Consider the following 27849-nt stretch of genomic DNA (forward strand, 5'->3'; position numbering starts at 1 on the left):
GCTGGGGTGCTGCTAAGCATACTGTGGTTCTCCGGATGGTCCCCACAGCAAAGAATTTCTCGGCCCACACTGCAAATAGTGCTGAAGTTTGAAACCACGTTTAGAAACACTTTGAACGCCAGTTCTTTATCCCAAGTGTTACTGTGGATGAAGTTTTCATGATTAGCTTTGGAAACCTAATACGTATGGCCATATTTATATTTTTTTCTATGTAGAGCTAAGACCAAGGCTGTGAAGTTAAAACTCTGTAGTGGCAGTGCCACAGTACCCAGTAATATCACCTAGGTACATAGTTTTCTGGTACCGTGCTCTAATTTGATGTGAAATAATGCTAGGAGAGTTGTGGTGAGTAATTTACGTAACATACACATTAACCATCATTCCCAGGCACGTAATTCCAGATTGAAGTTAATATACCACGTGATTGAAGCATTCTGTATTATTGTTAAAGAAGACTTGGTACTCTAGAAGTATTTAATAATTGTCACACAATCGTAATCGAATGACTGGTTATATTTTTGGTGTGTCATAGAATAGTAGAATAGCAATTAATTATGTCTTCTTATTTTAATCATTTTTATCACAATGTTTTGTGTTTTAAATTTCTGGCTATTTAGGTGATCTGTTGATGTTTTCATGAAATAGGAGAAGTAAAGGGAAACATTACTACCTTATTTCTGTTTTTTGAAGGAATTATTTTAGTATTTCTATGTTAAGTATAATAATTCTAGGATTAAAATATTCATTAAGTGTTTTGTACTTAATGATTTGTTTGTTTGTTTGTTTGTTTTTAAGACAGGGTCTTGCTCTATGACCCAGGCAGGAGTGCAGTGGTGTGATCTCAGCTCACTGCAGCCTCCTTCTACCGGGTTCAAGTCATTCTCATGCCTCAGCCACCCGAGTAGCTGGGATTCCAGGAGTGTGCCACCATGCCTGGCTAATTTTGTGTGTCTGTTTTTATTAGAGACGGGGTTTCACCATGTTGGCCAGGCTGGTCCTAGCGTCATGTGTTCTGCCTGCCTCGGCCTCTACAAGTGCTGGGATTACAGGTATGAACCAGCACACCTGGCCTTATACTTAATGTTTTGAATAGTTTATGTTTAATCTTTATCAGATGCCGTTTTGATATTCAAAGGTCAATTTTGCTAGTTACGTTAATAAGCACGTAGTAAGTTTATTTTATTTGTGAAGATTAACACTTGACCTGCAGGGTTCGTTTTCACTTTTTGTTATTCAGCGACTGCCACTTGTGATGTTAAGTTCATCACTGGCTTCACTGTTCCAGGTAGAAGTTACAGTTTGCCAGAGAGCAGTAGTACTACTTTTCTATTTTTTCTCTTTTTTAACTCTGAAAAATAAAATACATTTTTAAAGTATGCACATGCACATGTAGATGTGCCGTGTAAAGAATACTTATAACATGATCATCTCGAGAAATTGGAGTATTGTTGGCATCCCAGAAATCATATGTGTATTTCTTTGCTATCATTTTTCTCTTCTGTTCCTCTAGAGATTACTATTCTGACTTTTCTTCTTCTTTGCTTTTCTTTATGACCTGCACATATATCAAAAAGTATAATTTAGTTTTGTATATTTTGTACTTCAATAAATGGAATTATTGTATTTATTCTTTTGTCACTTCTTTTGTTGATCATTATTTGTGAGATTCATTTGTATTAGTTATATGTAGCATCCATTCCTTTATTGTCCTTGTACTGTGTTTATTTAATTCAGAATTCCACATTTATATTGAAAGTGCTCTGAAAAGATGATTCATTTCTTTTCAATTTTCCATTCTTTGAATACTTCAGATAGTACCAAAAGTAATTCCTTTTGGCAGAAAGTGAGTTTAGAAGTAAGTGGTTACTTTGCTTTTTGTTTTTGGTTCAACACATTAAAATGTTCTGATTGGATTAAACACTGTCTTACATGTGAAATGAAAATGATACCTGAAAAACTGAGAGAATCTGAGGATCCCAGAGATTCTAAACACTTTTTTGTCATTTATCATGGCCTTAGATATGAATACTCTTCCTTGCGATGTCATGTTGCCACTCAGTTGTATCCTATTTCTACCTTTGTGTTTTGGACAGTTAATTACTGTGATTTATAGTAACTTATCTCATACTTTTTGGTCTCAGAAGCCTCTTTGCATTTAAACATTATTAAAGTTCCCAAAGTGATTTTTTTTTTCTTTTTTTAAATAGAGACTGAGTCTTAACTATGTTGCCCAGGCTGGTCTCGAACTCCTGGCCTCAAGGGATGCTCTCACCTTGGCCTCCCAGGGTGCTGGGATTATAGGCGTGAGCCACTGCACCAGGCCTCAAAGTGATTTTTTTATATGGGTTATATATGATGTACATGTGCAGATCTTTTGACCCAGCTATCCCATGTCGTAGATTTATATGCATATACATGTCCAAAAATATAAAAATACATATGTACAAGGTGACTTATAACATTATTCGTAATTGCAAAATTTTGAAAACCTAATTGCCTATAGGTGGGAGAGTGCTTAAATTCACCATGGTGAATCTACACAAAGGAGACTGGCAGTTTTAAAAAAGAAATGAAACGTGAGCAAAAAAAAAAAAAGATAGTATTTTAATCATGAATGAAATACATATCCACGAGTTTATACTGATATAAATAAGTAATCAAATACATAAATAAATGGCATATGGACAGACGGTTCTTTCTCATAGAAGAATTTCAGTTAATAAGTATAGATGGAAATAGACCAAAAGAAAATCACCATGAGACAAACTGCTGGTTGTGAAAGTTAGTGTGTGAAAGTTTGAGGTTAAACATGGCTTTCATAGTCTCAAAATGTTTTACCTAAGGTGTTTATTTATTTTAACAGAAGACTATAACTTTTCAGTGAAGAAACCTACCAGGACACCTTAACAAAGTGTTCAGAGTTAACGTTACCAGTAATAAAGAGACATTGACCTCATGAACCCCTTGATATAAGGCACTGAGAGGGACACGATATCATTTCTGTGTTATTCTTTCCAAAAATGTGTAACCTCATTCCAGTAATGAGAAAATGCCAGACAAATGCAAATTCTGGGACATTTTACGACATAACTGAGCAGTACACTTTAAATATGTCAAGATGATGAAAGACAAGGAAAGACTGAGCAGTTACAGATGTATTTGAGGGGAAATGTCAGCTAAATGAATTGTGGGATCTTGGATTAAAGCAGATTTCAGGAAAAGAAACAGAAAATTAGCTGGGTATAGTGGTGCATACCTATAAGTAGTCCCAGCTACTTGGGAGGCTGAAGAGGGAGGATCACTTGAGCCCAGGAGTTTGAGGTTGCAGTGAGCCCAGGAGTTTGAGGTTGCAGTAAGCCCTGTTTGCGCCACTGCGCTTCAGCCTGCAAGACAGAGTGAGACCCTGTCTCAAAAAAAGAAAAAAAAAAAAATCCAGAAAGAAAGGACATTGGTGGAAAAACAATGAAAGGACATTGGTGGAAAAACAATGAAAGTAAGGTTCTCAGGTTGGTAAATAGCATTGTACCAGTGTTAATTTCCCAGTTTTGATCATCTTATTATGGTTATGTAAACCATAAACATTACAGGAGCCTGTATAAGGAGCAGATGGGCACTGTTCTGTTTTTGCAGCTTTTCTGTATGTTCATAATTAATTCAGAATAAAAGTTTCATTTAACAAATGTATTGACACTATATTTCTCAGCACTTTTAATCACCCAGTTCACTTTGCCATCTCTTTGAAATAAGTATGCTTTGGAATTTAAAAATGTCTTACTACCAAAATTAACATAACAGGTTAGTTAGCTCAGGCATTTTTCCTGAATTTAGGAATGCAGATATTATGTTCTCATATTGTTGACTTCGTAAACCCGTAGCTTAATTAGGAATGTAGCTGATCAGGCCGGGCACGGTGGCTCATGCCTGTAATCCCAGTACTTTGGGAGGCTGAGGTGGGTGGATCACCTGAGGTCGGGAGTTCAAGACCAGCATGACCAACATGGAGAAACCCCGTCTCCACTAAAAATAGAAAAGTAGCCGGGCGTGGTGGCACATGCCTGTAATCCCAGCTACTCAGGAGGCTGAGGCAGGAGAATCGCTTGAACCTGGGAGGTGGAGGTTGCGGTAAGCCGAGATCATGCAACTGCACTCTAGCCTGGGCAACAACAGCAAAACTGCATCTCAAAAAAATAAAAATAAAAAGGATGTAGCTAATCAAGTTGATCGTTCTAAAGATTAGACTCAAATCCTCAAGCCATGATGATGTAATATGGCTATTATCAGTAGAGTTATACCTAGACCTAGAGATGAACCTTGACCTGTCTGTATCCTTCAAGTATAGAAGGTTTAATTTTACTCATTTTTAAACATACTTGAGATGTCTTTCATTTTTTCAATATAAATTTATCGAATGCTTTCTAAGTGTCAGGCACTGTTGCTAATCTTTGGTTATACAGCAGTGAAAAGACATGTTCTCTGCCCTTCTGGAACATTGTCTCATGGAAAAACAATAAAACTAAACAAATAAGTAAATATCAATCAGGGTAAGTACTACAAAGAAATAAACAGGACACTGTGATAGATGATGGGGGAGGGAAATATTTTGGGCAACAAATTTAGGTAGTGACATCAGAGGGGTCCTCCCAAAGGATATTGAGATCTGAAAAAGCCGTATAAAAAGTGGAGAAGACAAAAAATTGAGGTTACCCATATGGCAGTGAAAAGCTTGGCATTTTCAAAGTAGAGAATAGGTAAGGGTCAGGTCAAAAGGGACCTTATAGGCCATGAAAAGAAGTTTAGATTTTACAAGTAGTGAAACATTCTACGTGAAAAGTTGACAGGATCTGATTTGCATTTTCAGGATACTGTTTTTTGCAATATTTGGAGGATGATTGGAGTGGGACAAGAGTCATACAAAAGTGTTTGCTCACTGTTTCATACCTTTGTGTGCTGTGCAGTTTTCTATGCTACAAACAGTAATGTTGCACGAGACAAACAAGCTTCTTTCTCTCAAGAAGCTCACATTCTGGTAAGGGCTCTGTGAGAATTGCGGAGAGAGGTTTTTATTTATATTTAAAAAAATTTTTTTAGAGACAGACTCACTCTTGTCACTCAGGCTACAGTGCAGTGGCATGATCATAGTTCACTGCAGCCTCAAACTCCTGGACTTAAGCGATTCTCCTGCCTCAGCCTCTGGAGTATCTGGGACTATAGGGGTGTGCCACCACACCTGGCTAATTTTTTTTTTTTCTTCTTATTTTAAGTAGAGACTGAGTCTTGCTGTGTTGCCCAGGCTGGACTTGAACTCCTGGCCTCAAGCAGTCCTTCTGCCTTAGCCTCCAAAATGCATGGATTATACTTTACATTACTTATTATAACTTTTTATTTCTGCTGGCTGTCAAACGATGTTATAATACAAGTAGAATAATTTCAATTATAGTAATTGCTATACGCAGAACTGAAATTAGGTAAATTCCAGCAACAGCAAGAACCTTTCAAATAAAACATATAGAAGCATAGTTCTAGCTGATTTGACTATTGGTGAATTGGGGATTAAAAAAAAGCTTTCTCTTGAAAGCCTACCCATCTTTTAAGGGGCAGATGCTTTTTCTTGCGAAGCTGCCTAAATCCTCACAGTTGGAATTAATCATACCTTCTGTTGTAATTTCATTAGTTTGTTTCTGCATTGATTTGGGGATTATTTTATATTACTTTGTATTATATACTAGTTGTGTGCTGGTTCCTCTGCATACTTGAGCTTGGGGATCATGTCTTGGTATTTTACATATAGTTGGTACTTCATAAATGTTTATTGATTTTAATTGTATCTGTAGATGTCAAGAACTTTCTGTCACATGCATCTTAGCCTGGTCTCTTAGTCTATTTGGGCTGCTATAGCAAAATACCGTAAACTGGCTAGCTTATAAACAATAGAAATTTATTTCTCACAGTTCTGTGCCTGGAAAGTCCAAGATCAAGGAACCAGCAGATTTGGTGTCTGGTACAGGTCCACTTTCTGGTTCATAGGTAGCACCTTCTTGTTGTGTCCTCACATGGTGGAAGGGGCAAGGCAGCTCTCTGCAGCCTCTTTTATAAGGGCATTAATGCCATTCATGAGGGCTCTGCTCTCATGACCTAATGACCTCCCAAAAGCTCCACCTCCTAATACCATCACATTGGTGATTAGATTTCAGCGTTTGAATTTTGGGAGCACACGAAGTTCAGATTCTGATTCTGATCTGATCTGATTCAGATCACGGCACCCGGCATTTGGAGCCTCCTATTAAAGCAAGCTCTGTTTTAACCTCATCTTGAAGTCAGATGCTTGGCTCCTCTGTTTTACACAAGCTGACAGTGTTGGTTTCTTTGAATATAACAGGTTTTCCTAATGTATGCTCTTCTACTTCCGCAGAATCTTTTTCCTGTGGATTTCCAGTTTTACTACATAAAGATTCTGCCTTCAAATTAACTTTTGTTGATGAACTCTGCCTGGACTTGTTATTGTCTTATCCATTGTTCCTTAGCCTGTGTGTTTAATCATGCTTTATTGTTTACATACTTTTCAATACATTGTTTTATAATTGCCCCTGTGAGATTTAACCCATTTAATTTTCCCTTCTCAGCTAGTTTATATCTTTCATAAGTGAAGAATTACTTTAAAATTTCTTTTTAGTTTTTCTTAAACATTGTTTTGCATAGGTTCATTAATTATGGCTGTACTTATTGAGTTATAAATAATAAAATTTAATTTAGTTATAATTTTTTTGGAGCTGAATGATATTCCGTTCAGTATCCTAATAAATATTATCTAAAATTCTGTAGGCTATCCTTTAAGAGCCTTGTATGTTTTAACACAGGAAATGCCATCTTCCCTTAGTTGAGAATATTAATTCTTTGAGCAGTGACACTCAGATACACCTTTCAACAAGGCTGTAAGTTTTAGTCACGTCCTAATAATGCAAAGTAGAGTGGACTGAAAGGAGGCTCCTATCAATAGTGGTTTGGGGCTTTGTTTTCCTTTATAACAAAGATAAGTATCTGAATTTAACCTTGAAAGAGGTTGTTGTGAGAGAGATTAATGGAATGCTGAAAGAATGCTGTGGTGCTGTGAGTCAGCTCTCCCGAAACCAATGAATATTAAGAATAAAGTTCAAAGAAAGTGAAAACAATGGAAATAGAGCCGGGGAAAATCAGCTTTACATATATTTAAGCATATTCTCTTCTTAGATATATAGTCAATGAAACATTTGTGTTTTTCTCTGTAATTTGATTTAACTCTGTCTACAAAAACAGTTTCTTCATTTTGGTAAGAGATTTTTTTTCCTTTCTGAGAATGAACACTACTTATCCTTCATTTTTAGATTTGCCAGGGGGATAATTATTTAAGAAAGCCTTTTATAAAAATTAAGATTGACATCTTTTTAGGAATACTATTTCTAGAAATAGTATGTGATTTGTCACATGCTGGATACATCTAATATATTAATGTTCCTGTTTTTGCAAAAATAAATTTTGATTTCCTGTTTCTAGAACTTTTCCTTCACCTATTTAAATGTTTAATCCTGTATCATTTCTTCCTTTTTAATAAAAATTTTTTCTTAGTAAAACAGGGCTTTTTCTATATAGAATATTGTCGTAGGTGAGTTTTTATGGTGTTCTTAATGAATATTAGAGTAACGGATCACAATGGAAAAGTATGCATATAAATCAGCATCTGTTTTTACATCCCTGTGGATAGTTGCTGAAATTACGCATGAAAATTCTCTTTTACTGCAGGTGAAGCACCTACACAAATTGTTGGTTACGTGTGCAGCTTTTAAAAACTCCTATCTCAAACTGGGCCACTTTTTACCATTTAGAAAGAAAGCAAAAACACGGCTTAACATTATTTTTTAAAATTCTGCAGTGTTCGAAATGGACTCTATAGTACTTTTCCCTCTGGCCACATGTCAGTTCAATTTAATAGCAGTGAAATTTATTGAAAGACTTTATTGATAGGACTAATGTGCTCTCCATAAAATGATAAATAAAATTACATTAGGCACTAAAATTATTAAAAACTGGACTACTAAGTTCTCACTTTAGTGAAATGAATGGTTTACTCCTTTCCTTTGTGTTGTGTGAGCTCTTCTTGGTTTGCATTTGGAAGGAAAAGTCTCCAATGAGATTCTTTTTTTTCTTAAATTTTATTTTTAATTATAATGGATACATAATAGTTATACATATTTACGAGGTACACATGATGTTTTGATACAAGCATGTAATGTGTAATGATCAGATCTGGGTAATTAGGGTACTCATCCCCTCAAGCATTTATCATTTCTCTGTGTTAGGAACGTTATAATTCTAGTCTTTTAGGTATTTTAACATGTACAACAAAGTGTTGTTAATTATAGTTGCCTTATTACGCCACTGAATACTAATCCTGTTATTTTTTAAGAGAACAGAAGCAGGTATGCAAATAGTCCATTTTCTAAGACCTCAGAAGCAAAGGTCAGCCTCTTATGGGCCACATCAGTTGTCTGTTATTTTAAGGAAAAGATATTTTTGGGATTTTTTGGTAAAGACTTTGAAAAGGTATGCTTGTTCTTTTTATAAGCATTACAGATCAAAGATTTATAGTGTCCTAGGATTAGGTAAACTCCATGTCCTCGCCCAAGTTTCTCATACTCAGCTACCATGATTTTCAGGATGAGACCCTTCCCAGTCTATATGGGATATTTGTACTCTATGCTCTGTAAAATTTATTGATATAAAGCATCATTTTTATATGTGTACTTTTCTGTTTATTTAATGAAATACATCTTTTGTTTTGACTTTGGTTTTTAACAATTGGGGTTATAACAGAGCACCACTCTTAACTGAGGGGAGACATTTGAGGAGTTTTAAGGAGAAGGAGGGAGAGAATATTTTTAAATTTTAACCCACAGTATTGCCTTAAACTAGTTGGTGTGTAACCAAATTCTGTCTCTGTGTTGTGCTAGCTTTCACTTCATCAGTGCATCTGGCTTCAATTTTTTTCCCCACAAAGCATCTGAGAAGTTGGTAAATGAATTCTGACATGTTGAATGATTTTAATGAAATCTTCTGGATGTGTATATATGCTTAGGGGATGGGGAAGAGGGAGGCAGAATAAGCAGTGGGGTTGAAGGTAACAAAGAATTACTGTCTCTTTACATTAAGGATAATGGATAACAGTTAACATTAATATCTTTCAGAACAGGTTAAAGTCTATCTGGTAAGTGGTGTTTACTTCCAAGGAAGCAGCTCTTATTATTAATTCAAATAAATGACTTCCATTACCATGTCAGAATGAGAGTTGGGAGAGGGAGGAGAGAATGTGGGAGATTGTTACTTTGGATAATCTTTGTGAAATCTGAATTGGCCTTCTTTCTGCTGCAGAAAAAGGCAAAAGCTTAGGAAGATCTACCATTATCAAGTAGCTCTTTTTTATGTTACTATACTGTAGAGCCTTGTTAACAATTTTTGAGGGAGATGTTTGAGGGAACAACAAATTAAATTTTAATTGCAGTTTATCCTCTGCCTTTGCTTTTCTGATTGAATGATTGGAAAGAAAGGCAGCTAGCTGGGTGCGGTGGCTCACACCTGTAATCCCAGCACTTTGGGAAGCCGAGGCGGGCAGATCACCTGAGGTCAGGAGTTCGAGACTAGCCTGACCAACATGGAGAAACCTTATCTCTACGAAAAATACAAAATTCGCCAGGCGTGGTGGTGCATGCCTGTAATCCCAACTACTCTGGAGGCCGAGGCAGGAGAATTGCTTGAACCCAGGAGGTGGAGGTTGTGGTGAGCCGAGATCACGCCATTGCACTCCAGCCTGGGCAACAAGAGGGAAACTGCATCTCAAAGAAAAAAAAGGCAGTAGAGGGTAGAGTCTTACAGCTCAGTGATGTGTAGCTTGGTGTTGACAGAGCTGACATCAAGAAGTAAAGTTCTGAGAGATGTATTGGGAGTGGTATCATGGGAGTTGCTATAGAGTCCAGTCTCTCCCTGTTAATCTGCCTGAGTGAAGCTATAGTTAGGCTGTCCCAACTTCTGCCCTAGTCTCTTTGAATATAGGAGTCGTGTTCTTTAAGGAGATGAGGGATTCTTTGAAAGGTCTTCCTTCTTCTCCCTCTACCAGACCCCTCAAAGTAGTCACACAAACCTCCTGCCGTGAACCCTGTACTCTGTGAGTGAAGTATTCGTATTTGATTTCAGCAAATATGTGAGGCTGGCAAAAGTAGGCTTCAGTTACATAATCCAATGGTAGGAAAAATGGTCTGGGTTCGTTTTGGTGAGTGCAAATGTGGTTAATAGCAGTTGAAGTAAAACTCTAAAGATACTGCTTTCATTTTAGGTGATATGAACTATTTAAAATGATAAAGCATGTTCCTTTGCTATCTCTAGATAGCTATTAAGTGAGATGTCTGTGACACACAGTACATTTCTAAATTTTGGGTTGCCTGAATTGTTTAAGCAGAGTAAAATAGCCAAGTTAGGGCAGGTGCATGGAATAAAACTCTCTCTCTACTTAGTCTTATTCCCCTAGGCTGCCAATTTAATGCTTTTTTCTAATTAGTGAGTGCTATAAAATGGCTTATCTCCAAACAGTACCTGTGTTAATGGCAAAAACCACAATTACTTTGGCACCAACCTAATAATTCCCCTTTGTAATTTTTTTAAATTTTATTTTTATTTTATTTTATTTTATTTTATTTTATATATTTTTTTGAGCCAGAGTCTTACTCCCTCTCCCAGGCTGGAGTGTGGTGGCATAATCTTGGCTCACTGCAACCACCGTCTCCCCGGTTCAGGCAATTCTCCCTGCCTCAGCCTCCCGAGTGGCTGGGATTACAGGTGTGCATCACCACCCAGGATAATTTTTGTATTTTTAGTAGAGATGTGGTTTCACCATGTTGGCCAGGCTGGTCTTGAACTCCTGACCTCAGGTGATCCACCCACCTTGGCTTCCCAAAGTGCTGGGATTACAAGCTTAATTTTTAATTGACAAATAATAATCGTACGTATGTATGGTGATGTTTGAATACATGTATACATTGTGGAATGATCAAATCAGGCTAATTAACATATCCATCACCTCACATACTTGTCATTTCTTTGTGGTGAGAACATCTCAAATCCACTTTTTTTTTAATACTTTAAGTTCTGGGTTTCATGTGCAGAATGTGCAGTTTTGTTACATAGGTATACACGTGCCATGGTGAGTTGCTGCACCTATCAACCTGTCACCTACATTAGCTATTTTCTCCTAATGTTATCCCTCCCCCAGCCCTAAACCCCCCCAACAGGCCCCAGTGTGTGATGTTCTCCTCCCTGTGTCCATGTGTTCTGATTGTTCACCTCCCACTTATGAGTGAGAACATGCGGTGTTTGGTTTTCTGTTCTTGTGTTAGTTTGCTGAGAATTAGGGTTTCCAGCTTCATCCATGTCCCTGCAAAGGACATGAGCTTATCCTTCTTTATGGCTGCATAGTATTCCGTGGTATATATGTGCCACATTTTCTTAATCCAGTCTATCGCTGATGGACATTTAGGTTGGTTCCAAGTCGTTGCTATTGTGAACAGTGCCACAATAAACATTCGTGTGCATGTGTCTTTATTATAGAATGATTTATAATCCTTTGGGGTATATACCCAGTAATGGGATTGCCGGGTCAAATGGTATTTCTAGTTCTAGATCCTTGAGGAATCACCACACTGTCTTCCACAATGGTTGAACTAGTTTACACTCCCACCAACAGTGTAAAAGCGTTCCTGTTTTTCCACAACCTCTTCAGCATCTGTTGCTTCCTGGCTTTTTTTTTTTTTTTTTTGAGACGGAGTCTCATTCTGTTGCCCAGGCTGGAGTGCAGTGGCGTGATCTCGGCTCACTGCAAGTTCTGCCTCCCGGGTTCACGCCATTCTCCTGCCTCAGCCTCCCGAGTAGCTGGGACTACAGGCACCCACCACCACTCCTGGCTAATTTTTTTTTGTATTTTTTTTAGTAGAGACGGGGTTTCACCGTGTTAGCCAGGATGGTCTCAATCTCCTGACCTTGTGATCCGCCCACCTCAACCTCCCAAAGTGCTGGGATTACAGGCGTGAGTTTAATGATCGCCATTCTAACAGGTGTGGGATGGTATCTCATTGTGGTTTTGATTTGCATTTCTCTAATGACCAGTGATGATGAGCATTTTTTCATGTCTGTTGGCTACATAAATGTCTCCTTTTGAGAAGTGTCTGTTCATATCCTTTGCCCATTTTTTGATGGGGTTTGCTTTTTTCTTGTAAATTTGTTTAAGTTCTTTGTAGATTCTGGATATTAGCCCTTTGTCAGATGGATAGATTGCAAAAATTTTCTCCCATTCTGTAGGTTGCCTGTTCACTCTGATGAAATCTACTTCTTTAAAAACAATTTTGAAATACACAGTTGTAATTTAAAATTAGACTCTGTTTTTGCCTTTTTTTTTTTTTATAACTTTTTCCCTTGTCTACTTTAAGACTAGAAGCAGTTATAATGAAAATTCATGAGGAAACAGGAGTTTAAAGAGGGTCTTTATTCAGTGGGGGCCAATAGACTCTGAGTATTTCGTTCTCAGACTAAAAAAAAAAAAAAAAAAGTTGATTCCCCAAACAGTCAAATGTGAGGATTCACTCAAATGTGATGACTAAGCTTATTGATAAACCTCCATTGTATATCTCTTAAAACATTTGCCCAATTTTTTTTCAGCTGAACTTTGATGATTGGCCTATCACTGAGTATTCTTGGTGTTGAACTATTTATGAATACGTTGGATTACTCTAATTTGTAATCATAGTCACAAGAAAATATTTTATTAGAATTCAAATCACTTGCAGAGTTTATTCTGAATAATTCCTGACATAATGCATATCTTGCTGGTTTCACATTCAGTGAAATGCTGAGCCATATCTCAATTCTGTAGTCTCCATAATATCTGCCTTTATATTTTAGGTATGTTTGGGTTCCATTTTAATATAGTCTCTTACCAACAGCTGTGTTTTTATAATTGAGGTCCTGTTAACCTAAAAGACATTTTTCTTGGAGAAGAAATTTTGTCTTCATTGATAATCCAGTTTTGTTATACTGGAGCTACATCCTCAGGTTGTATAATACCCATCCTTCAGTTTGACTCCAAGTCATCCTTACCTCCTGGCGTTCATGCCCTTGTGTAGTCCTCTCCCGCACCCTGTCAGGATTGATCTGTATGAACCGTACAAAAGGCAGAAGTGATGGCGCCAGCTTCTGAAGCTACATCACAAAAGATATTGATGCAACTGCCTTGCACTCCTGAATCACTTGCCCTGGTGAGAGCCAGCCTCCGTGTTGTAATGACACTCAAGCAGCCCGGTGGAGAGGAACAGAGGCCTCTTGCCACTCACTAGCTGCACCACCTTGCCAGCCATGTAAGTGGAAGCAAAGGACTGAAGCCTGGTTGACATCTTGACTACCACCTCATAAGAGACCCTGGCACCAGAACTGTTTAGCTAAGCTGCTTTTGAGTTCTTGACCACACAAACTGTGTGAGATAATCAGTATTCACTGTTGTCTTAAGCTGCTAAGTTTCGAAGTAACTCATTAATACAACAATGAACAATGATTACAGATATTTTATATTTTTAGTATTAAGGTGATCTACCATAGTCTGATTTTTCCCCTCTAAATCCACAGTTTGGTTTTCTCTGTTAGAGTAATAAATGCTATTTTAAATTGTTTTATTCATATTATCACCATGGTAATTATCAGGGTTGGGTACCATTGGAGCTTTTGTTGGTGTTTATTACCTATATAACTCATATTTGTCTGCTGACAGCCTGTAAGCTGGGAAAAGAGTTACAAATGTATGTAAAACATGATGTGTCATATAGCCTTTTATAGATTTATTTCCTACGTAAAAAACTGCTCTAACTAGTGCCACATTCTCCAGTAGAAATACAATGTGAGCCACATGTATAATTTTGAATTTTCTAATAGTCTCATTAAAAAAACTAAAAGGAAACATATTAATTTTAATAATGTTTTCTTTAATCAAATATATCCAAAATATTATTTCAACATATAATCAATATGAAAATTATTAAAGAAGTGTTGTACCTCCTTTTTTTAAGACTAAATTTTTGAAATTTAGGTGTGTGTATAGCACATCTCAGTTTGGACTAGCCACGTTTAATCACCCGGTAGCTAGTTGTTGCTAGTGGCTTCTGCATTGGACAGTACAAATAGTATATTAGCTAAAGAAGAATATTTTCTTCTAAGCTAGCGGCAGATTAAGAATGTCTATAAACAACAGGTATTATTTTCTCAAACTAAGTGTGACGTGTCCTACCTTAATCTCTAGCTACATTTAGTTCCAGTAAGTCAACTTCCTAATTTCCAGATGCTTCAGATCCTTCAAACCTAAGGAATACAGGGATAGGAGGAATTAGGGATAGTAGATAGTATATGTAGATTTCTTCAGCATTACAGACTCAGAATGGCTCTTACTGTCTCATAGTTTATCATGAAGGTTGGTGAATATGGACTTTTTGAAGGAGAAAATGCACTTTAGCATGTAAAGCATGTCTTCCAAGCCTCAGGCTACACATGGTAGAATCACTCTTACACTTGAGCCACCAGGAAGCACTTTCCAGGGGTTTTAGCACATCCCCTTACTTCATCCATGTGGTCCTCAGAGCAGAAGTATGTGAAGTCTGTTGCATTTCATGATTCTCAAGTCTAATATGACATCTTATTGGCTCACTCACTTTCAAGGAAGCTGGTGACAACTGTCACTTCTTCAACTCAAAGTCCGGCATTGACAGATTAGAGATTTTTAAATCTTCAGAATCTTCAGGATTTATGGAAGAACTTACTGTGATAATATTGTCCCTTTTAAAAAATGTTGTTATTTAGAACATCCCATGGTTATCAAAAGACTTGAAAGGAATTTCTTATCATAATTCTGACCCACTTCTGTAAAATATTGCCATGAAGAAATTCATAGGACTTTTGAATAAAAAGCTGAAGAGCACAATGATGTATAATCCATACATGTTTTGTTCTCTTTACCTTTCTTTTTTTTGATCATGAGCACTGCCTGAAGATGTGTTTGCCTGGTCTGCTTTTCTCTTTTCACAGTAAACAGTTAACTTACATATTGAGATATCAGTTATCTAAACAATGACACTTGTAACTATTTCCAGAAGGTCTTTATATCCCTATTGATTTCTTCATAGTGCAAGATACTCTTTTAACATATTTTTCAATTTTCTTTTGATTTTATATCAGAACAATATGTATTTTATATTATTTACACAAATAATACTTACATGTCTTAGAATAATAGTCACTTCTCTTATTCTTTTCTGATTCCTCTTCCTCTGAGATGACCACTTTCATCGCTTTTGGTTGTTTCTACTGTTGTTTATTTTTATCTTTCCAAATGACATTCTTATATTATTGTTCTATTATTTTTCTTATTTGGGCATTGTCTGTTGACGTCTTATCATAGATGATGAGGAATTAGTGTTTTCACACAAACCAACACACACACTTCCTTCTTTCTGTCCTTCCAATATAATTATATCTAGGTCTACATTTTTAAAACTGAGGCACGTAGTATATTATGATTTACATTTTGGTCTTTCCTAGGGTACCTTAGTTTTCCTTTTTGTTTTTCCTGTCTTGGGTATCTTTTTCTTTCTTTCTTTCTTTTTTTTTTTTTTTTTTTTTGAAACGGAGTCTCGCTCTGTTACCCAGGCTGGAGTGCAATGGCATGGTCTTGGCTCACTGCAACCTCCACCTCCTGGTTCAAGTGATTCTCCTGCCTCAACCTCCTGAGTAGCTGGGACTACAGGCGCCCGCCACAATGCCCAGCTAATTTTTTTGTATTTTCAGTAGAGACGGGGTTTCACCATGTTGGTCAGGCTGGTCTCAAACTCCTGACCTCGTGATCCGCCCGCCTCGGCCTCCCAAAGTGCTGGGATTGCAGGCATGAGCCACCACGCCCTGCTTTCTTGGGTATCTATTCCCAGATTCCTTTCTACACCCATAAAATTCCTCCTGATATCATTGCTACTATAAAAACACATCATCCCTTACTAATTGCCCTTGGATAATCCATACATCTGCTGTTTTTCTTGGAAACATTCATTTCCTTTCTCTGCTGTAGTGTGTACTTAGTCTCTAGGTTGTGTCATGCTTGTGGTTCCCTTCACCACTCACCTATGGTAGAGCTCTTTTTTCTGGATCCCACATCTTCTTTCCAGGTTTACCTCTTCATTTTCATAGAGTATACCGTAGTAGCTTCCTGAGAGAGTCGTTGAGTGAGTTACTTTTTTGGGGGGATTTTGCATTCAACTCCCATATTTGATTGGTAGTTTAGATACAGAATTCTAGATTGGTAATCATTTGTTTTCCCTTAGAGTTTTGAAACCATTACTCAAATTGTCTTCTACTTTCCTGTGTTGCCTTTAAAAATTCCAGTGTCTTCTGATTTGTTGATCTGACGAGTGATCATTTTTGGCCTTTCTAAAAGTTTTCAAGTTGTTTTCTTTCCTCTAGTGTTCTAAACTTTACAGAAAGAGTATTCATATTATCATCTAAGCACCAAATGATGGATTTAATCTTTTTGCAAGAGCGAGGACAAGAAAGAGTGAATATAAATATTACCTAGCAGTGCTGTTGATACTCTGGTATTTGTAGGACTCAAAGGCTTTCCTGTTTATTTCTTACAGTGGCTCAACATTTTATTAAATTAAATAGGAGATTCAAGCTGTGGTTCAACACAAGAGAAACTTCCTTGGTTTATTTTAGCAGAGCTCTCAAAATTCCGAAACTAAAACTAGTGCCAGATTTTACCCACTCGATAGATTAAGTAATTCTGGACTTTGTAAATGAAGTTGAGAGAGATATTTGCCGTCTTCTTTCTCTTATATTTTACTATCCTAGTTTGATACAGTTGCGTTAGAGCAAATGCTTCCATACTTAGCTTTACATCGAAATGTTATGTGACTTATAATATCACGTAAATATTACTTATCAGCCATTTCCTTGTATTTGTAGTTTCACTTGGCTTTTGTTTTTCATCCTTATTATCGAGAAAGATTTTGAACCAGGCTTTGCCATTAATTCCAGAAATCTTTTTTAAATAAGGCCGTGAACACTGAGCTAATGGAGTACACTCTGGTTTCACTGCCGGCTTCAGGTAAAGTCATGACATGAGTTTTATAATGAAACACTATGAAACTTGATTCTCTGCATTGTGACAGATTACTAATCATTTTCTCCCTAAAAGTTTTTTATTGATACAGCCACAAAGCTATTTTTGCCCCACGCAGATGTACAAGTGAAGTTGTTTGCTTGAAATAGATTCCTGGGAAGTTATTTGGAATTAACTGTTTGAGCCTCAATTTAGATAATAGAAGCCTCTCAGGAGACTTCCAAAAAACAGTTTAAGAGTGGGGATAGGATAGACCGCACAAAGACATAATACTGAGTTTTCCGTAAGTTGCTAATGAGAAACGTTATCAACTTTATGTATTAATAATGTTTCTTTATGCTTCTTTATACTTACAGCAATCTGTATTTTAGAATCCCACATTACTCCAAAATCGTCATTCTCATTCGTTAGAGGGTTTGAGAAGGCTGAACTAATCATTGCATCCATCTCTTAGTTCGTAATCCTTCTTTTATGTTGAGTTTTCTTTGATTCTGAAGAAACCACCTTGGCCTTTGTTTTGACGGGCATCGTTCCTTGTCTCTGCGCGCGGCGTCCCTTTAAACCCTCCACTGTACTGTGCTGCTCATGGCAAGTCAACAGAGGGAAGGAAGAGCTCAACAAACAGCGTTTGTTTTGTTTTGTTTTGTTTTGTTTGATACAGATAAACTGCCCTACATAAAACAGAACCTCACTTATGGGAATAGATCACAGTATTTTATAACTGTGGAGAAACACAGTTCTCTGAGAAGAATGAAAACTTGTAACATGAACATCACGTACAGCACCAAAATGTGAATTTTTTTCTAAATCTCATTTTTTAAAATTTAGAAAAACGAGAGAGGAAAAGATTTATCAACTGTTGATTAAGAAGAATGTTAAATAATAGATGCTGTTCTTCCAAAATGGGGAGAAAAATCTGACTTAACTTTGACAGATTTCAAGTTCTAGATTTTTGAAGGTACAGTTGTCAAAAAGGACTTTAAAACGTGGGCTGTGGTATAATTGAGTTTCTTAGATAAAATAAAAAATTCTTGGATATCTTTTCCTGATATGAGTACTCTGAAAATTGGAGAATGGTTTAGCAAATCTTGCTCTTTTGTTTTATGTATTTTTAAAAGGAAGCACTTTATTCTTAATCCTCTAGTTTCATAAGAAGTTAAAGAAGGAGGTGCTTATAATAACCTGATGACTGCAGTTCTCCATCCCACTTGAACTCTTCTTCATGTTGTCTTCTTAAGATCTCTCCTATCTTACATGAACTCAGCGTTCTGTAGGGTTTTGTTTGACTTTCTGATAGATCAACATTCACCTCTCCAGAAGCTGTGTTTTAAACTTGTGTAGAACATCAGGGCTGGGAATTGCTTGGTTGGCTAATAAAATTGCTCATTCTTAGCCAGACCGGCCACTTATATCCAGTTGTCATTTTTGGTTTTCTCCTATGAGATTATGAGAAAACCATACATTCTTGAAATACTAGGATGCATCACTTGCTTTTTAATGTCTTTTAAGAAATCGTTTGCTGACAATTGTCTATGAAGATTATCATCTGAAAGACGAGGCTTCTTACTGCACTTTTTCATCTAGGCTTAACTGCAGGGAAAGAGTGTTTTGATGTTCGGTCTAATTACTATCTCATCAAAGCTGGCTTTATGCTTAGAGAGTAGTTCAAAAACAACTTTGTGCTTTTAAATAATCAAGCCCTTGCCACCTCTGCTGTCTAACACAGTTTTGTTCTCTCTGTTACAGAGAGCAAATTTCTCACATTTATCTTGCTTAACTAACTTGACCCTTTGCTGTTAATAATATACTTCTTCGGCCTCCTTTACTTCTTTCCTTTCCTTGCTTGCTTTATTGTGTCCTCTGTGACGATATCTTGTTGACCTGGATTTGCTTCTGATGGAAAGAACATTTAATAAGCAAACAGCCCTTTCTTAATAAATAGGCTCTCCCTGGGTTAAGTAATTAAACTACTTCACCTAGTCTTCCATCATTTTCTAGGACAGTCTCCGTAAGAAGGATGACAGGATTGAAGAGCTGGAAGAAGCACTAAGAGAAAGTGTACAGATAACTGCAGAGCGGGAAATGGTGCTAGCACAAGAGGAATCAGCCAGGACCAATGCTGAAAAACAGGTCTGCTATTTTATACAGTTCCAAGCAATGCTGCTGGTTAACCAAAAGGTAACACACAACCAGTATAGTTTAGGTAAACTATACATATTGTATGTTTATAGGGTTTCAAAAACACTTCATAGAGGAGAAGTCCCAAGGAGTTCCTTCATAGCGGTATTAGATACAAGGATGTGGTTTCTTTTGTGTCAAGTATAGAAAGAAAGACCAACTTTATTAGCAAAGCTGAGAGAGAATTGAACATTTTGCAGAATGAGTGCCTTTCAGTGCCCTGTTCCTGGATAAATGCCTTGTCTACTCTTTCTTAAATAAGAGTTGAAATAAAGTTGTATGAGAATTGACTCATGTTAACACAGAAGTCCCTGCATTAATAACTTAGGTCTGATCCCATATATATTTATGTAGTGTGTGCTAATGTATTGGACGAGATGAAATGGAGCTTGTCTGTCTGCTACAAGACTGGGCACAACCCTGGCTTTTAAACGGAAAGAAAAAACATGAACATTTCTTTTTTTTTTTTCTTTTATTATTATTAATTTTTTTGAGACAAAATCTTGCTCTTGTCCCCCAGGCTGGAGTGCGATGGTGTGATCTCAGCTCACTGCAACCTCTGCCTCCCGGGTTCAAGTGATTCTCCTGCCTCAACCTCCCGAGTAGCTGGGATTACAGGTGCCTGCCAACACGCCCAGCTAATTTTTGTATTTTTAGTAAAGTTGGGGTTTCACCATGTTGGCCAGGCTGGTCTCGAACTCCTGACCTCAGGTGATCCACCTGCCCCAGCTTCCCAAAGTGCTGGGATCACAGGCGTGAGCCACTGTGCCCGGCCAAAAAAAAAAAAAGATACAAACATTTCTGACTGAAAAACATTAATTTCAAATAGCTAATATTTTATTCATTTCATACCCTGCCTCATTGAAGAGAAGAGTTAAGGTTGTAACAAGTTAAGGTTAACAGTGAGTATGAAGGACATAGAAACCATGCACTTGAGTCCCAGATAAGCATGTCTCAGCCTCGGAGGGACTTGCTGAAGAGTTCTGCTGTGGCAGTTTGTGATGCTTGTTTTATATATATCCTGCATCTTTTAAGATCTCCAGACTCTTGCTTTTGACTTTTCATTAGGAAGAATAACTACAGATGGGAAAAGTGAGTGGAAGAAATAGTTTTAACAAGTGAAGGTTATAATCCCAGCTCCCATTATGAGAATGTGATTTAAGATTTCAAACCTAGGCCGGGCGCGGTGGTTCACGCCTGTAATCCCAGCACTTTGGGAGGCCGAGATGAGCGGATCACTTGAGGTCAGGAGATCGAGACCATCCTGGCTAACACGGTGAAACCCCGCCTCTACTAAAAATACAAAAAATTAGCTGGGCATGGTGGTGGGCGCCTGTAGTCCCAGCTACTCGGGAGGCTGAGGCAGGAGAATGGCGTGAACCTGGGAGGCAGAGCTTGCAGTGAGCCGAGATCGCGCCACTGCACTCCAGCCTGGGCGACAGAGCGAGACTCTGTCTCAAAAAAAAAAAAAAAAAAAAAAAGATTTCAAATCTATCTGACACAGAGGTTCATAACACTTAATTTTGCAGTAGTTGTTTCCTTTCCATTTCTTTGTGGGAGAAATATAAATGTTAAACAGGAAAAAAATACTCAATGAGAGGGTGGCAGGAATCTTTCTGGGAACCCCTTGGTCAGACCACTGGTGTTATTTTGAGTTAAGGTAGCTATAGTAAAGAAGGGTATGTTTCCAAGGCAGACGTAGTATGTGCCCCAGGGAGTCCCTTCATAGCTGTGTGAGATACAAAGATATGGTTTCTTTTGTGTCAAGTATAGAAAGAAAGACCAACCTCATTGGCAAAGCTGAGAGAGAATGAACTTTTTGCAGAATGAGTGCCTTTCAGTGCCCTGTTCCTAGATAAATACCTTGTCTACTCTTTCTTCAAATACGTTCCTAATGCACAGTCACATAGAGCTTGGGTACTGGAGAGCTTCAGAGAAGGGATGGTGACAGCCATTGTGTCACCCAAGGGTGGAGAGGAATTTCCTTTAATCTTGATTTTACCCTTTTTATATTCTCTCCCTTATTTTTCAAATGAAGATTTTTCTTCTGCTTTGGCCTCATTATTTATTGACAAGTATTAAACATCAGAGATCATGCAGAGATTTTGGCAATTAATAATAGATCATGTCATTATGGGATACAGACTTCTGTTATGTATTTTCCTTTTTGAGGCTATTGTGTGAACTGATTATAATATGCTTTAGGGGTATGTTTTATTTATGGTTAATAGACTTTGCAGTTTTTAGGTTTACAGAAAAATTGAGCAGAAAGTACAAAGAGCTTCCATTTACGCCTTTCTCTGCCTCAGTTTCCCCTATTATTAACATGTTGCGTCAGTGTAGTATTTGTTAAAATTAATGAACCAGTTTTAACACATTGTTATTAACTGTGTGGTCCATAGTTGAGGGTTCACTTTTCGTGACGCACAGTCCCGTGAGTTTTGCCAAATGTATAATGACATGCATCTGCCATTACAGTATTATACAGAGTAGTTGCACTGCCCTGAAAGTATCATGCCCCACCGATTTATTCCTCCCCCGTCTCCCCAGTCCGTGATCTTTTTACTGCCTCTGTAGTTTTGCCGTTTTCTTTATTGGTAGCTGGAGTCATATAGTATGTAGCATGTTCAGATTGGCTTCTTTCACTCAGCATCTGCATTTAAGGTTCTTCTTTTTGTGGCTTGATAGCTCATTTATCTTTATCTCTGAATGATATTCCATTGTATGGTTGTGCCGCAGTTTGTTCATTCCTTCAGCTGTTGAAGGACGTCTTGGTACCATTCAGTTTTTGGCACTTAGGAACAAAGATGCTGTAAACATTCACATGCAGACTTTGGTGTGGATATAAGTTTTCAGCTCATTTGGGTAAATAACTGTGAGTGTGATTGCTGGATTCTGTGGTAAGATCATATGGTAGGAGTTTTGGAAAAAGCTGCCAAACAGTCTCCCAAAGTGGCTGTATGTATTTTGCTTTTAATTGTACGCTTTTTTCCTTTTCTGTTTTCTTGTCGTCCACCTTTCTGCTACTCACTGCCTATCTGAAGCTGTTGCGTGAAATATTGCATGAGACCAGTTATTTGAACTTTAAGTGGTTCAAGGTATGAAGAAATTGCTTTTACGTTTATACTTCTGAAGCCTTACAACCTTCATCTACTGTCCTCTCCTCTCCCATTTTTTATTATTATTTTTATCGTTTCCTGTCTTTTTTTTTTTTTTTTTTGAGATGGAGTCTTGCTCTGTCGCCCAGGCTGGAGTGTAATGGCGTGATCTCAGCTCACTGCAACCTCTGCCTCCAGGGTTCAAGCCATTCTCCTGCCTCAGCCTCCCAAGTAGCTGGGGCTACAAGCATGTGCCACCACGCCCAGCTAATTTTTGTATTTTTAGTAGAGACGGGGTTTCACCATGTTGGCCAGGCTGGTCTCGAACTCCTGGCCTCAAGTGATCCGCCCGCCTCGGCCTCTGAAAGTGCTGGGATTGCAGGTGTAAGTCACCGTGCCTGGCCCATCTTTTCCTGTCTTTTAGTTCTACTATTAATTTTACTTATGTACGTTAATTATATGTACTGAGATAATCTACAGATGTTCTTTTGAAATGCCTTAAATGAGGCTTTTTTGTTTAGGAACACTATTCTATCTTTCTCAGATTCAAAAGTTACCTGTTTCTCACTTAAATTTAGCTTCTGGGAAAGAATGACTTTTTCTGATAAAGGTAGGATATCTACATCTCTTAATTCCTCCAAGAGCAAAGTAAAATTATATGGGAGCCATAGCTCTTATTAAAATAAGATGTAGAACCTTCCAAAGTTCGAGCAAGGAAGAACTCCCATAAGAAAACATCTCTTGATGCCTTTTCTTTATTCTCACAGGATCCCCTTACAGTTTATTTATTCCTAATACATGCTGCCCCACGCTGAGCCCATGCTAGAAATTTAGAGAAGTTGTGTAATGACCTAATGAAGGAAGGTGCCCCCTAACCTGTGTGAGCAAATTGGAAGATGGAAGTGAATGATCCCCACAGGGGAGAACCCAACAGCTCCTTTACTTTTGCTTTGTCCCTTTCCACGTGGGGATTCTATTTCTGGAAGCTTTCTCTGTTTAACTTTTCGTGGGTTTTGTGCTTTATTGAATGTGAGTGTCACTTTTCTTAAACAAGGTCTCCTAAACAAGTCTCAGAATTGCCAGGGGCTAAGGAGCAGTATGCTTAGTTCAGCTATGATGTTATGAAATTTAAATTTTTGAATTTTAACATTTTAAAAGAGTGATTTAAATATCTTCACTGGGCCAGGATACAGTGGCTCATGCCTGTGATCCCAGCACTTTGGGAGGCAGATGCTGGAGGATTGCTTGAAGCCAAGAGTTGGAGACCAACCTGTACGACAATGCGAGGCCTTGTCTCTACAAGAAAATAAAAATTAATTAGCCGGGCATGATGGGGTATGCCTATATTCCCAGCTACTTGAGGGACTGAGGTGAGAGGATCACCTGAGCCTAGGAGTTTGAGGCTGCAGTGAGCCATGATTGTACCACTGCATCCCAGTCTGGGCAACAGAGTGAGACCCTGTCTTTAAAAATAATAATAATAACAACATATTTGCACATATGAATTTGATTTTTCTTTTAAAAGCCCCATTTTTAACAGTGATATTCAGTGATAAACAGTAATATTTTTTCAAATTGCCATTTTGACATTATTTGGCTTATAAAGTATAAATTCTTGATGTTCAAGGTTATAGGATTATATCTGTGGTTTGCTAGGTAATGATACATTAATGAGCATTTTTAAGGATTACATTTTTTTTGTTGTTGTTAATGTATAAAGTTCTTCATTGGCTGAAAATCTCTTCTGTCATTTATGCAGCAGTTATCACCAGAATACCCAAGTTCATTTTCAGAATGAACAGTTGCCACTACAGAAGCAAAACTGGTAGAGGGGTATGTCTGTAGAAGATAATGTACACTAATAGAACTATAATTGTATTGCTTCGTCTTTCTTATTGCCTTTTTTACTTTTAGCAATTTATTCTCTACTTTTATAAACATAATTCTTTACTGGTCTGAATATTAAGTTATATTTCCCTCATTGTTTATTAAATGGCAGTGATGCTCTGAAAATAAAATTATACTTTCACTTGTACCTTTTTCCCTGCTAACATTTAAAAAATATCTAGTGCTTTTCCAAATGCCACATTAAGCACTGAAATGAAAAGGTAATAGATACAGCCTCTGTCTTCAAGAAGCTTGTAGTTTATTGGGAACGACTGAAGGATGAACTTATAATTATGCTTCTGTTTGACAACTACCATGGTAGAGAAGTCTTAATACAGAGCTTTAGGAACAGAGGAAGAGGGGCAAGCCTGAAATCCAGATTTGGGAGGTCTGCAGAAGGCTTCCTGGAGGAGATGTCTATGTGTGAATTAAAAAATTAGCCGGGTGTGGTGGCAGGTACCTGTAGTCACAGCTACTCGGGAGGCTGAGGCAGGAGAATGGCGTCAATCTGGGAGGCGGAGTTTGCAGTGAGCTGAGATCGTGCCACTGCACTCCAGCCTGGGCGACAGAGCGAGACTCCATATAAAAGAGAAAGAAAGAAAGAAAGAACTAGGCAAAGAAGTGAAAGATGTTCAACATGTTCCATGTAGAGGGAACAGAAGTGAAAGCTAGAAGCGTCTAGGAAACCAAGTTGTGGTTAGTAGCTACAGTTGAGTGTAAATAGGAATGGCAAGAACTATGTAAAGAAGAGAAAAAGATGAGAGAGTAAGAGAGATCCTTTGTACAGGTGTGCACAGTCAGATCATGCTGAATGAAGCATGTTCAAGCTTATGTTCAAGGAAGTAGAGAACCTTTGAACAAAGAACAATAGTTATTATTAGTTTACTTGCTCATTCATTCATTCAACGGATCTTTATAACTTATTCAGTGGGTGCTGTGGTAGTCCTGGACAATACATACTGATAAACAAAGTAGCTGTAATTTCATGCCTGAGACCTTACAGTTCAGATAGGGACACAGACACTAACTCAACAGATAACATTTAATTGCTAGTTATGACAAAGGAACAGGTTTTCAGAAATACACAATAATTTCTTGAAAGTTGGAGGGTTAGCAGCTATTTTAGATTAAGTGCTCAGAGAGGGTCCTCTGTGAAAGTAGCTTTGTCCTGAGCCTTGAAGGCTAAGAAGCTTGCATGTGACAAGTGGGACAGAAGCAGCAATCATAATGGTAATAAGGTGGAGAAGAGCTGAACGTGTCTAAGGAAGACTAATATGACTGGCAGGCAAGAACAGTGCAAGCTATGCAGGGCCTTTTATATAAGCCATGGCAGAAGTTTGTGCTTCATAAGAGGGATGGAAGCCATTGAAGAATTTTAAAGAGGGCGTGACATCATCTGATTGATGTTTTTAAAAGATCATTCTGGATGTTGGGTGGAGGATGAATTAGAGGGGGGTAAGATTGAAAGCGGGAGGATCAGATGGGCTATTAAAGTAGCCTAGGCTGGATGTCTTCTAACTGAGGTATGCACACGCCTGAAAGTGCATGAACACTTTTCCAAAAGGCACATGGGCACAGGCTCTCAGCCTCTAAACATACGTATCCCTGAAATTGATCTGCTCAAAAGGCACCTAAGGTGTGCAGATTCTCCTTTTTCATTTTCCCCTTCACGGTTCTGCACCCCTCACTTGACAACTCTCCTGACTCTTACTATCCTCTATTCCTCAGAGGTGAAAAAACTTTGGAATGTTAACAAAGGGACAATTCAGCATGTTGGTGTTAAGATAATGGATGAGTCCGTCAGGTTGTTTTCAACAGAATTGAAATAAAACCTAATTAAGTTGCCAATTGGTAGATTATTATAAATAATTTTCGATGACACGTTACTATCTGGTTTGGGGCATGTAATTCTGAAGGAATGCAAAGAGTTGAGTTATATTGCTACAACAAAACTCCTTCCATTCCTATCCATTTATATGATGAAGGTTTCTTAGTGCTTACATCTATAGAAGCGAAACATACCGATAGAATTGATGCTGAACCCTTATCTTCCTTTTTTTTTGAGATGGAGTCTCACTTCTTCACCCACACTGGAGTGCAGCGGTGGGATCTTGGCTCACTGCAACCTCCACCTCCCGGGTTCAAGCGATTCTTGTGCCTCAGCCTCCCAAGTAGCTGGGACTAAAGGTACCCACCACCATGCCTGGCTAATTTTTTTGCATTTTTATTAGAGACGAGGTTTCATCATGTTGGCCAGGCTGGTCTCAAACTCCTGACCTCAGGTGACCCGCCCGCCTCTGCCTCCCAAAGTGCTGGGATTACAGGCGTGAGCCACTGTGCCCGGTCTGAACCTTTATCTTTCTATTAATAGTAATATTAACAAGGGATATCTAAACTAATAAAAGTATAAAAGTCCCATTAATCTCATTAAGATAAATATGTTTAATAAGATACATTTTAATTAAAATGTATTCATGTTTAATAATAATTTTCTTATAATATTTAATATATATATTGGTCTTGATTGATACTATATAACTAGTGATTCTAATGATAACTCAGTGCACAAGAATTCTTAAGGGTTATGACCACAGGAAAATATTAAAATATCAAATTTAAATTTATATAAATATTTTTGTTGAGAAAAGTACAAGACAGGATCTGTGCAAGCCATCTAGCACAAAGTAAATTACATTAGTATAAAATTCTAAGGAGAAGTAGAATGGAAACAAGGTCAAAGAGAAAAAGGAAAATGTAAATAATAATTTGTCCTTACAGTTTTTGAATAGATGATGATGGATATCAAGTATGGTATTTGTATTTTATTGGATACTTCCTTTTCTTTAAAAAAAAGTGATGCTTTTTTAAAAAACAGTCTTTAATACCCAAGAAATTAAATCTTTGCAACTCTTTAAACTTTCGATGTAAAAAATTTATATATCAAGTTAAAATCATTCTGTCTCAGTATGTTTGTGAGCAGAAAAAAAGAAGTATAAAAAGATACATTTTAAAAATCATAGTTGTATAAACTCTTTTAGGAGGTATAGAAGCAAAAATGTATAGAGAGACTCTTGGTCTATGCAAGGGGTTGGGCGAATCAGGCAATAGCTGAAGAGATTCCACAGTGACAGTGGAGATAAAGAGAAATAGATTTAAAACGTCTTTCGGAAATAGAGCTAAAAGGATTTGGTGAATTACATGTATGGATAAAGGATAGAAGAGAAAACAAAGATGGCCATTGGATTTCTGGTTGGCCAACTGGGAGAATAGTGGTATAATTTTTTGAGATGAGAAAGCCTGAGGGAAAAATTTGTTTGAGGATAAGAAGCAAGACATGGTATTAAAGAAATGTTAGCTACATTATCGTCAGTTTTAGAATTGTTATCACATCAGATATTTTTATTATTTATTTACAGATGAGTTCTCGATATGTTGTTCAGGCTGGACTGTAGTAGCTATTTACAGGCA

The 27849-nt window shown here is 37.5% G+C and overlaps 1 protein-coding gene across 22 annotated transcripts in view; it reads left to right on the forward strand.

The window, feature by feature from the left end:
* ERC1 (ELKS/RAB6-interacting/CAST family member 1) overlaps positions 1-27849 on the forward strand; it is a 535420-nt gene that overhangs the window by 269037 nt on the left and 238534 nt on the right. For 17 of the 22 annotated variants that reach the window (XM_055095228.2, XM_055095230.2, XM_063593278.1 and 14 more), the window contains one exon: positions 19217-19348. The exons of the other annotated variants lie outside the window; for them this stretch is intronic. In XM_055095228.2, the coding sequence (XP_054951203.1) occupies positions 19217-19348 (132 nt within the window). The remainder of the gene's footprint in view (positions 1-19216; positions 19349-27849) is intronic. 22 annotated transcript variants of the gene reach the window in all.

Source organism: Pan paniscus, chromosome 10 (genome assembly GCF_029289425.2).
Source record: "Pan paniscus chromosome 10, NHGRI_mPanPan1-v2.0_pri, whole genome shotgun sequence".
Taxonomy (NCBI): Eukaryota; Metazoa; Chordata; class Mammalia; order Primates; family Hominidae; genus Pan; species Pan paniscus.